Here is a 12,164-nt window from a genome sequence, read left to right as displayed (position 1 = left end):
GGCCTCAATTTCTATCATCCCACAAGCACCCTCAACCATAAACATATACTTCATGTGGACCACCAAACACTTTTATTCGGGCGACAACCAACAACAGCGATTGCCTAACACGAGATGTACATGGTTTCCCTTACAAAAACAACAATGCCACATTTCACCTTCTCGCACGCAGCAGTTTTTTCAAGGCCGGCAGCGGTACATCATAGATAGAGAATGTCAACTCTGCAGTGCGGGTTGTTTCGCAAAGACTGACTGGGCAGGCCAGTGCGGAATGTCCAGATGACAGTTTGTGTTCTGTTCTGTAAAACGTACATAGCAGATAGTTCGGAAAAGCGTTTTCTCCTTGTAGCAACAAATATTTGACAATGAAAAGCAACCTTGCATGCCACACCCGGTAAGCTGTTTATGCAGAGCATCAGTGATGAAAGCTGGATCACTACAGCTTGAACGTGGCGTTGGAAACATAATACACTCTGTTTTGACAATGAAAAGCAACCTTGCATGCCACACCCGGTAAGCTGTTTATGCAGAGCATCAGTGATGAAAGCTGGATCACTACAGCTTGAACGTGGCGTTGGAAACATAATACACTCTGTTGAAGCAGGTAACGGCACCGAGAAAATGCTTTAACGGGGCTGTTTTAAACCGGTTTTTAGCCTCGCTCATCCAGGAAACTTTTTTCTCAGGACTTCGTTCATGTGCTCGTACACAACCAGCATGACGGCGCCTCCAGGACCAAGTCGGAGAACCTTCGGCACAAGACCCTTGTAGAGTGCGAAGTATCCTTCTTCCAGGTAGATGGTCCGCACGCTCTGCAGGCACGTCCTGTACTTGATCGTGCCGGGCGGCCCAGGCTGGGGTCCCTGAATGCGACTCTTGGCAACGTCGAACGGTATGTTCATCATGGACGCACCCGTGCCTGCTACGAATCCTGTGGCGAGCCGCATGGCGAAGGTGGCCGCCTCGCTGCTGGTCTTGGGCAGCTTGTCCTTCACGGAGAAGTAGAAGCCGAAGTAGAACATGTTGAACAGTCCGTTCCGGCTCATGGTCGATGTCAGCCCTAGGTTAAGGCCGCGAAAACCGAAGCCGGCCTCTCGGTAGATGTCCCTAGCCACGGCGAACGTGCTCGGCTGCCTGGAGACAACCTGCTTGTCGGTCTGCAGCCGCACCTTGACCACTTCGAAGGGATTCACGAGCACTGCCTCAGTGAGGCCGGCGAAGAGACCGGCGAGCGAGAGGCTTACCGCCGTCTGAGGTCCACCGAAGCAGGAGAGCTTCTTGTACTGCTCGAAGGTGAAGAACTTGACTGCACGCTTGGGAGTCTCGGCGAGGATTGGCGGAAGGATGCCCTTGTAGATGGCCAGGAAGCCCTCGGAGCGCACCATGCGCCGGAAGCAGTCGGCGATGGACGTGTAGCGCTGCTCGCCGGCGGCTGGCACCAGATGGTTGTGCTGCACCTGGAATCGGGTCTTGACCACATCCAGAGGGTGCATCAGGCATATCTCTACGAAGCCCGCCGATCCGCCGGACGCGATCTGGATGGCCGCTTCCCGCGCCAGCTTCGCGATGCCCGTGTGCTCCGGCGTGGTGCTGCTCGTTCCCGTCGATACGGCAGGACCACTCTGCGCAAAGACGAAAAAATAAAAGGGGAAAGCAGAACGCTTCGTTGAACACTCGACAATGGGACAGAAGCGGAATAAAAACAGCAAGTGCTAAGCTGAATACACAATATGAACTTCTCCGGAAAGCACAAGTGCTCGTCAATGGTGTACGAAAAATAACACGTAAAATTAAATTTAAGGGATCTGAGCGATAGGAGAACGGAGTCGTGCTTTGTGTTTGGTGTGCGGTATTTCTGCACTTTTTTGCACTTAAAGGTAAACTGTATCGGACAACACGGGGTCGTCATGCTAGCCTTTTCATCAATATAGGGCCAAGCAACATGGCCACACATTACGTAACAACGGGAGCACGTTTTGACAGTTCGAAATTGCTTCCACACCCTCTTCGATTCTAATCTACCCTAGGTTTTAAGACCAGCTTTAGATGTAATGGCGTGTGAATTTAGGAGGCTATAAGTGCGATGAAATACAAATTTTAATTTCAGCTCCGCGTAGGGAGCGGTCATCTTAAAATGTATCGCGCAACCATGCAAACATAGCTCCGTTAAATACGAGAACATACGACCTCGTGAAAGCAATTTATTTTCCCTGCATCACGTTCATGCAGGAAACAATTACTGGCGACAAAAAATGCTTTAAAAAACCAGCTGACGAGGTTGGAGCTGTCAACACAGCAGAAACAAGAACGCAAGAGCATACGCACCCGATGTGCTGATGCTGCGTATATGCTAAAGCGTTGTTAAGCACGACATGCCGTTTCACATTCTTAGTTTAATTCCTCCAAATTCTAATTCGTAGTTTTGAAGACGCGGTGTCATTATCCAATGCACGACTCTGTGTAGACGTCTCTCGGCGAGAGAGAGAGAGAGAGGGAAAAAATAAACTTTATTTCGAGGAATATCAGCGATTATGCATCATGAAAGCGATGCTAGTGGTTAGATCGCGTTGATGGCTGTCAGCTTGAACTGATCAGTGACCTCGGCAGCCTGAGGTCCGCGTCCGAGCTGCGCAGTGCGGCCCCCATCGTTCCACGGAGGGTATTTCGGGAAAGGGTTTTTTCGGGCAAGCCCAGATGATGTGGGATAGTGTGACATAACCACCTCACCACATATGCAGCAGGCCGAAGTAGGGGACAGAGTTGGGTGGATGTGCGTCAGGACGGCGGGATTAGGAAAGGTGCCTGTCTGAAGAAGTCGTCACGTGTGAGCCTCATAATAATGATGATGATGAATAGATCTTTATTTGTCAAGCTGGTGCAGATGTTAGGGCACCCGCCCGGTGGGGGCTTCCCTATTCCGGGATATCCTGAGCTCGGCTGGCGGTCCAGGCCCCCTTCACCAGTTCACGCTGCATCCTAAGGTCCGGGCTCGTCAGGCGGTTCACCCACTGCTTGTAGGAGGGGGAGGTTATTGGGGCCTCAGAATTTTCTAAAGTTTCGTCCACCGGAGGATACGTCAAGCGGGAGAGGCGGTAGTGCATAGTGATGTCGTGAAAAAAGACCAGGCGATCACGCGCACCCAGCCCGGATCGTGAGTCCTCGGGCGTGTTCGTGGGCCGCTTCATTCCCTTCGAGGCGCGAGTGCACGGGCGTCCAGGTCAGAATAACTGGTTGTGTAGGGGTCGGGCAGATGCCTTCACCGATTTCAGCGCTCGCCAGCAAACGCTAGTGTCCCTTGCTGCCATTAGTCATACGATCTAGCATAACTTATACAACCTGTTTCCGTTCCACTTCCTAAACGGGAGCCAACATATACTTGTGTAATATAGGTCTGACGCCATGAGGCATACTACCGTAATTAAAAAGCAGTGCTGTCACTTCAATGGCAACCAGGCCCCGAAGCATTTATGCCGAGGCGCATTCCAGCTGGCGGTATAAACCGCTATAATCCCAAGGCTGTATCTAGATAGATGTCCGAAGGAAGGTACAATGAGCACTCCACTATATCGACGTCCACCGGCATTTTCTAAATAAAATGCCGCGTCTGGCACTATACGTCGATCTACCTAACGGAAATAAGGTAACCTAACCTAAACTAACCTGACATGACGAATACAAAAAAATCTTTAAAACACCAAAACTAACCTAAGCCGTAAAAATTATACTTCAATTTAAAGGTGAAAAAATAATAACAGAGCCAAGAGCTGCTCTCGAACCCCCGTGCTTGTGATCAAGAAGCTATGACTGAACCCCTACAACGGGTGCTTCGGGCGTAACTAGCCTAGTGCTAGATGTTAGAACGTCGTCGGACGACACTCTAGCCATGCCTGCTGCGCTGAGCTAGAGCGCTGCCGTACGGCCATAAATGGCGATGCTTTCTAAGGCGAGAGAGAGCAACGCCACTGCCGAGGCAAAAAAAAACGTATAAAGTACGTGTCTACTCTCGGATTACATTTGTCCACGGCGGATGTTAAACACCGACAATGCCTACGACAAACGAATGCCCTGAGACCTGCGCACTGCGCGCAACAGCCGCAACACCGGGTTACTAGCACTGACAAATTGCACAAAAACCCAGCGACTTCCCGGTACAATCACTAGGACTGCCGCTGCAGGTACACAAAAATATGAGCGCAACGATTGTTCTCAGCAAAATTCCCGCCAACTAAGCGCGGATGCACTGCGCCAACCACGCAAAACTAAATCCACGTAGCCTTACCGATCGCCGAAGAGCGGTCTCTGTTGTGGCCATCTCCGAAGGCCTCTTTCGGACGGTACAAATGTGCGAGCGAAAATTTGCACCAGATACCGGCGGCTAATGAAACGTTCTTCCTTGTACGAGCGGCAGCCACAGAGGAAAAAAACCGGGCGTTGCCAAACGAGGCACGCACCACGAGCAGCTTCTGCCGCTTCGTCTTTCTCCTTCTCGAATCACCCACCTCAAGGAAGGTGGGCTCGATATTCCCCTTCTGTGCAGTCCAACATCATCGGCTTTTTATTCTTTTTAAAATTATTTTGTCTATGTCATAGTAATTTTTATGTATTTCTATTTTCTCTGGGATCGCACATTTTGCCATTTCATTTCGTGCGCGCAATAAAACTGCACTTACGGATTTACACCCCCTTGCCGCTTCTTTTTTTGTGTGTGCAAAAAATAAATGCTTGAAAAAAAGATCCACAGTACGCACGCCCACTAATCATTGCTCTTTATCATCGGTAAAGCTTTCTCTGGATATTAAAAAAGTATAAAGAGACGTGTTTTACGTGCCGAAGTTACAGCTATGCTATGAGGCACACCGCTGTGAACGGCTACGGAATAATTTGGGACACCTTGGTACCTTTAACCTGCGCCCAAATCTCGAGAGACGTACGGGAGTCCCAAGCAGTGGCTCAGTCTGAACGCAGACGACGAAATTTATCCTCATTATCATCTTCATACACGCGCGCTACCCTTTTTCGCGCTATCCTAGCACAGCTGCTACAAACGTTGCTGGGGGGATGCCGAGTGGAAGCGAGGCTCGTCACCTGCCTCTGTCGACGCGCTCATGGCACGTTGTTTCGACGGGCCCCGTGACTCCCGCCTCCTTTTGTCCGCCTTGCAACATGGATTGTGCACAACCACACACCACCCGAGGGGCTTCAAGAAATGCGGCTGGTGTGGGAAAGAGCGTCACGCGAGGGCCATCTGCCATCTGGGCCTCATGGCGACGACGGCTTCATCCAAGTGGGAAGTCTCTCCCCTCGTCGAGTCACAGACCCTGGTCTTCAAAATCGACACGGGTGCGGACGAGACTGTTATCCCGGAACGACAATTCCGACGGCTCTTCAAGCACGTCGTTCTGACTTCCCCCGACCGGAGGCTTCAGGGTCCAGATGGAAAAACTCTGCGCATCTCGGGACTGGCAAGGCTTCATTTCAAGCTCAACGGCCGAGAAAGCGTGGAAAACGTCTACATCCTACCTGGTCTATGCACAGCCCTACTTGGAAAACCACCCATCACCAACCTTGGTTTATTCCCGTCAGTGAACAATGTGTTGGTACCACTTCCACTCTACGAGAAGACCAGGGCAGAGCTTCAGCGAATGTGCTTGGAAACCTTCTCAGAGCCGATTCGAGAGCGCTATCTGAGTCCCGAAGAAATGAGCTACACCTACGATTACAATCAACCGTCGAAGCAGGACATCGAGCATCGCCCTCCCGAGTACATCGCGGACCCGATTCTGTTCCGGCTATCGACACCGCCCTGGATTCCCCGTGGCGGCCCCCTCCTACCCTCGCGGCAAGCAACGCCCGAGCGCTGGAAATTTCTGCAACCTCCCCAGCAGCTTCCGTGCCACAACCGGCGCAGCGCCCGCGTGGCAGCCCTGCTGACAGGCACCCGCGACACCCTCGCGGGCAGACGAGCGAGCCGTGGTACAACAATTTCGCCAACAACAGGGGTGAATCACTGCTCGAACCTTCGGTCTCCTGGCTGCCTGACGGCGAGTTCTTTCGAACCTCCAGCACGCTGGAGCGGCCACCCGCGGCGGATACGGAGACGATGCTGGAAAATAGTGAAGAGGCCCGTGCCGCCGTGCGAGGGGCATCCATAGCGCAGCAGCACAGACCATCAGAGCAGCAGCACAGACGATCGCGTATGAAGGAGTTTTCAGACTACACCCCGAGCAACGAGTCACTGTCCGCATCGACCGAGGTTCTCCTGCCGCACCCCAGGGCGACGGCCAAGAAGCAGAAGTGAGGGGACGCTCGCAGAAAGAGCAACGACGACAAGAGCGGAGGCGACAGCTTTCACCAGGGCGACAAGGACGAGAAGCGGCACGACACCAAGTCCATACCATCGCTTCGCCTGAGGCGGCCAACCTGGAACCGTGCAGCGGCGAGCCGGTCCAGAGAGGCGGCTCCGTCGGATTCCAAGCAGCAACCTTCCTTGAAAGGAGTTGCCTCCATCCATCCATTGAAAGGGGAGGATGTGGGACAATGTGCTATACCCGCACGTGTAGCGTAGTGAAGAGAATAAAGCTCTCCCGTCATGCGCGTGGTGCCGGGCAGGCATTCCTTCCAACAGTGCAGCCAGTGCAGGGCGGCGAAAGGTGAATGAATGGGAACGACAGCGAAGAACTGCCGATATTGGCGGACAACGGAAGGAGTGACAGGCAGTCGTTGCCGCTGCTAAAGCCAGTAAACGTGATCACTGAAGCGGTTAGAACTAGCTTCACTAAATAAAGGCTTTCAGAGTATCGGCACTATTTTCTCTCATTGTTATGCGCCGCCAGGATTTTCATTGGTCGGTCGGCACCACGTGATATTTGTTTACATATAGGTGCAGTCATTTTGTTTCTGGGTGCGTCTCCTCTCTCTCTCTCTCTCTCTCTCTCTCTCTCTCTCTCTCTCTTTCTCTATCTCTCTCTCTCTCTCTCTCTCGCGCGCGCGCGCTCTCTCTATGCTGCGTTGAAGCAAAGAGCGGCCGGTCACACTCTGCCCGTCAGAACCGGCGGCGGTTTCGTTGAAAGACATGGCAACACTGCAAGCCAGAAACAAAATGGCCCCCAGATGCTTCCGGGTGCACGAGGTGGCAGTACTCTTAAGCATAGCTTATTAAGTGACGCTAGTTATAGTTGTTGACAGGGTAACTCTGCAGGAGAAGCTCCGCGCACGGGCGTGGTGCGGTCGCCTTAGGAGACTTCCGCTATTCATTATGTAGTTCCGTACTTATAATGTTGTTTTGCATATACATAATCACTACACAGAAGGGAATTATATCAATATCGAATTATTTTTACGGCACGAAGAACAATTTAGTTAGAAGGTACACACAAAAAACTTAAAAAAACATTATGGAAAACGGGGTGCGGCAGAAAAAAAAGAAATGCGAACCTGCCAAAAAAGAAATTAGCTTTAGGGAGAATTTATGTAATTTTTTTCATTTTATAGTTGACATTACTGCATAACGGAATGTTTTTAGCCGTTTTCCTTTAAAAACCTGCCAGGTAAGTTCCTTCGCATTAGTTCCTACGTCAGGTTTTAACGCACTCGCGCACGCATAGTGCGCCACCAACACCACTTGCACCGCACGTCCCCTCATCGGCTCTCTGAGTGCGTTGTGTTGCTTTTCTTCCGTGATGTATCCCCACGTGGAAACATCGGCATGCGATTCTTTCTTGCTTGGTGAGCCTGGTGGAGCTTCAACCGCTACACCGGGCCAGGGAGCTGAAATGCACCGTGGAAGATACTGCCGCATTTGTCGCTGATATGCTCGGAATTGGCGTGCGGACCGTGTTTGCGGTCAAGAAAGAGGCACAAGCCACTAATGGAGTGTTGTCAACGCCGTCTCGCAAACGCCCGCGGAATTCCGAGAATAAGCGACGCAGTGCCTTGTACGACAGCTTCACGTTGAACGTGCTGAGGTCCTGCGTGTACGACATTTTTCTCCGCAACGAAATAACGATTGTGGCCAAGATATCAAAGGAGTTCTCGGAGCGTACAAGTGACCCGTCGCTGAAGCCGTGGACTGTTCGTCGTCTACTTCGAGAGATCGGGTTCAAGCGGGAGAAAAGAAGCCGGAACTCTGTGCTGCTTGACCCCGAAGACATCCTCGCATGGCGGCATGAGTACCTGCGTGACATTCGGCGGTACCGAGCGGAAAATCGACAGATTTTCAACTTGGATGAGACCTGGGTGACGGCAGGACACACGACCTCGGCTGTATGGACTGACACCACTGTGAAGTCCAGTGAAGGCGCCTTCAGGCGCTGAAGCAGCCTGACTGAAGCAGCCATCAGGTAAAGGTCAGCGGGTCATTGTAACCCACATAGGCAGCAAATATGACTTCGTTGATGGGTGTCTCGACGTGTTCCGTGGCAAAAAGACAGGGGACTACCACGAAGAAATGGACGGCCCCCGCTTCGAAGGCTGGTTTGACGGTGTGCTGCAGAGGTTCCCAAGTGGTAACGTCATAGTGATGGACAGTGCCTCCTACCACTCACGGTGGAACGAGGCAGTGCCAACGACGAATTCCATCAAGCGAACGATCACAGAGTGGTTGGACAGCAAAGGCATCCAGTACAGCGCTGAACTGACCAAGAAGCAGCTGCTGGGAATAGTTGCTCGTGTGAAGCCACGCTTTATCAGCTACCGAGTCTACACGGCTGCACAGAAGGCAGGCTTTATCGTGGTAAGGCTGCCGCCTTACCACTTCGAGTTCAATCCTATCGAACTGATCTGGGCGGAAATTAAGAACGCTGTGGCAGCAGCCACCACGACGTTCAACATTACGCATGTGGAACAGCTGCTAAAGGATAAGGTTGCAGAAGTCCCAGCCGAACATTGGCGGGAGGCTGTGAGGCATATGCAAACACTCGAGGCAAATTTTCAGCAAGTGACGTGCAGTAGTGACTACATTGACCCAATCGTCACCACGCTTGAGGAAGACGACGAAAGCACTTCCGACAACGCCACTGCTTCTGACAGCGACATCTCAGGTGACATCATCATCTCAGGTGTTTGGCCTGTTGATGAGCTTTGAAAACGACGACGACAGCACTTCCAATGGCACAGATGCTTCCTACAACAGCAACTGTTTTGGTTGGTGGCGTTAAACACGCCGAAGCTACACCTGGTCTATGAGGCCCGCTGTAGTGAAGAGTTCTGGATTAATTTTGACCAACTGGGGATCTTTAACGTGCGCCGAAATCTTGACACATAGACCTTTTCGCTTTTCGCCTCCATCAGAAAAGCAGCCACCGTGGATGGGATTGACCCTGCATCCTTGGACTGCAGTGGGTTGACGTCTCTGGTGTTTGCCACCATCAGCACTCGACCGTCTCCACAATCACCATGATCAAACAGCCTTTTTAAAGGCTACCAAAATTTTGTTTGGCGGAATTGGGTCTTGGTGACATCCATCCCCATCTGCTCTAAAAAACCTAATTATCTAGGACTTAAACAATGGCAGGAAAAGCAGTGGCAGTGTCTTATGAAATAGCAACAGAGTACTTTGATACGTTTCAACATCACAGAAAGATAACTATAGCACTACTTGAAGAAAAGATTGTAATATCGGCACATCTAACCATTGCGCCAGTAGCAGCGATGCCAGTGATTTTGACTCTGATGGCGGAAAGCACAATGCCACAAAGGTGTACTGAAGTGTAAAAGCAAGTTTGCCTGTATAAGTAGTAGCCGAGTGTCGTGAATACAAACATACCACTCACAGCAGCAGCAGAGTCTTATCATTACATAAAAATCAATAAGCATGAAAACAGGTATCACTGCCCCATAAACTTTCCCACACTACATTTTGTGACATAAGTTTTGAATGGTGACTCACCAGATTGGTGGAACTTGCCGAAACATTTTTCTGAAGCTAACACTGAGTCAGGCACATGAAAACGTAAATTAATGTGCGAGGGAACTTACTCGTGCGCTTTCTTTTAAGGGTGGAAAGCTCAGCTACCAAACATAAAACAGGATGCTTCAGTCCAAGCGGCTATGGTTGTTTCAGTTTTTTGTTGAAACATTTCGCCTTGCATACAAGCACAGCAAAAAGATGCATGCATGCGGATCAACATCAGAGCCTAGCGTACCTGCTTACCACTGGTGCATACATGCAACAGAAGGGGGCAAATTAAAACTGAGTGCAATCAACATTGAAAAAATGGATGGGATATAGCAGACGGGAACGTCAGGTTCAATTGTCAGCAAACAAGTCATTGTTAGTCATAAAATAATATCTGAGAGAGCTATGAAATGTATGATCTTTCAGTTAAAACAAAAATTGTTTTGCCTGTAGTGCTCCTTGAAAGACAATCAACTGCAGTATCAGTGGGCTGCGCATCTTCAAGTGAGTTAAATCGCCTGCAGTTGCAAGGAAACAAGTGGTCCACTCTCACATTATTGTGTCATAAAGTCGCCTCTCTCTCATTTCCCAGTCCAGAATAGTTCTGAGCAGTTTGCGGGCATGCCAAGCCTGATCTCGCAGAAGGCATTCCATGGGCAGAAATAAAGTACGGAGCTACTCTGGAACAGTCCTGGGTAGTTTTCAACTTTCACCACTGTTTCTTGGCCAGAAGCCAAAGTGTGTGCATGAGAAGCAGCAACTTAAGAGCATGAAGTCCTGAATTCATTTTAACGTATTACACCAGTCTCTTCAACTCTCACCTCAGCTTCACGGCCAGAAGCAACGGTGAGCGCATTGAGGAGCAGTGACTTAAGAGCATGAAGGCCTGAATTCATTTCGACGTATTACATAAGAGCCTTTCATTGTTGCGTAGCTTCCTATCCAGAAGCAACAACCCACCGTTGCGAAGGAGTGACACAGCAGGCACCTTAAAGTCGTAACATCTAAACGTTGCAACCTGCTAAGCAAACTTTTTCAATTTTTACATCCAGGAACAAGAGAGTGTGTTTGAAAAGCAGCAATACGACACTCCGAAGGCTTGAAGTTAAACCATCTTGATATGCTGCATTGCTGTTTTCTATTCTTACCACAGCTGTATAACCAGAACCAACAATGCATGCTTGGAAATCAGCGACATGGTACTCTTAAGGGGTGACGTAAACCATTTCTATCTGCTACAGAAGTGTAGCAATTATTACTGCAGCTCTTCAGCCTAAACAACCTTCAGCCACTCTATGAAGCCTCTCCCACTCTTGTCGCCATTTCTGAAGCAATAACAACGTGTAAGTGTGGGGAAGAGGTGTTGAATCAAAATGAACTAAAGCGCTATGAGACGTCTCTCAAACATTTACCCCACCCTATAGAATAAGAATGGTTTATCTGCCACTAAACATTGTAAACCCTCTTAAAGGGACACTATAAGTGATTTGTAAACATTGCGGGATTACTAGCGCAAATTGTAGTCCGGAGGCCATAGGCCATGTTTCGACCACTCTGAGCGCTGCTGCACGGCTCGCCGCCCTTCTGACCGAGTCAGTCGGCCCAGCGGTTAGTTCGTCGGCCGCCGACGGGTCGCCGCAGTTCGCTCGCTCAATTGAAACAAACCCACAACACGTTTGTGAATGGAAGAATGTGCCTTTCTTTACTTTGTTAGTTTGTACACTGTATCAAGCTCCAAGTCCGGGTGGCTCCACGCAAGCGCTGCACAAGTGCACATGCGGTGCTTCGCTGACTTTACGCTAGTTGGACAATGTAATGCCACTTGAAGGCGGGGGAAGAGTCAGCGAAGTCAATATAGGCAGTAAGGAAATAAAATCAATTGAAACGTTTACCGTACAGCGCAAAACTAGAGAGCCAGCAGCACTTTTTTGCGCTGGGTGAACAAGCACAGCGGTCAGCAGCACGACCACACATCTGCGAACGCTTTTCCATCTAAGAAATGCAATTGCTAGACGTGAGATATTGTGGAAGTTTGGGGGACGTTTACTGCACGAGCGCTATAGAACAAATAGTCACCTAAAGTATTTGAAATGCTAAAACAAAATAAAAGTGTAAACTGGTTGTACATTATATACCTTATATATCCCACTCCGCCAGTGCTGGCTCGTGGCCGAGTGGCCTGAAGCGCTAGGATTTCTGTTTTGCAAGTCGCAAGTTCGAATCCCCGAGGGTGCATGTTTTTTTTTATTATAAGTTGATTTTTTTGTTT

The 12,164-nt window shown here is 50.0% G+C and overlaps 1 protein-coding gene and 1 pseudogene across 1 annotated transcript; one reads left to right on the top strand and one right to left on the bottom strand.

Annotated features, from left to right (window-relative positions):
- Window positions 1-662: 662 nt before the first annotated feature.
- Window positions 663-4,312, bottom strand: LOC144158778 (mitochondrial 2-oxodicarboxylate carrier pseudogene; annotated as a pseudogene).
- Window positions 4,313-8,446: 4,134 nt separating this feature from the next.
- Window positions 8,447-9,082, top strand: LOC144158715 (uncharacterized). Its single transcript, XM_077689828.1, has one exon. The coding sequence runs from the start codon at window positions 8,447-8,449 to the stop codon at window positions 9,080-9,082; it is 636 nt and encodes a 211-aa protein (XP_077545954.1).
- Window positions 9,083-12,164: the final 3,082 nt, after the last annotated feature.

The sequence above is a fragment of the Haemaphysalis longicornis genome, unplaced genomic scaffold (assembly GCF_048455015.1).
Source record: "Haemaphysalis longicornis isolate Haplotype H1 unplaced genomic scaffold, Haemaphysalis longicornis Haplotype H1 scaffold_1, whole genome shotgun sequence".
NCBI lineage: Eukaryota > Metazoa > Arthropoda > Arachnida > Ixodida > Ixodidae > Haemaphysalis > Haemaphysalis longicornis.
The sequence above is the reverse complement of the archived record's forward strand: the minus strand, read 5'-3'. Positions and strand labels throughout refer to the sequence as shown.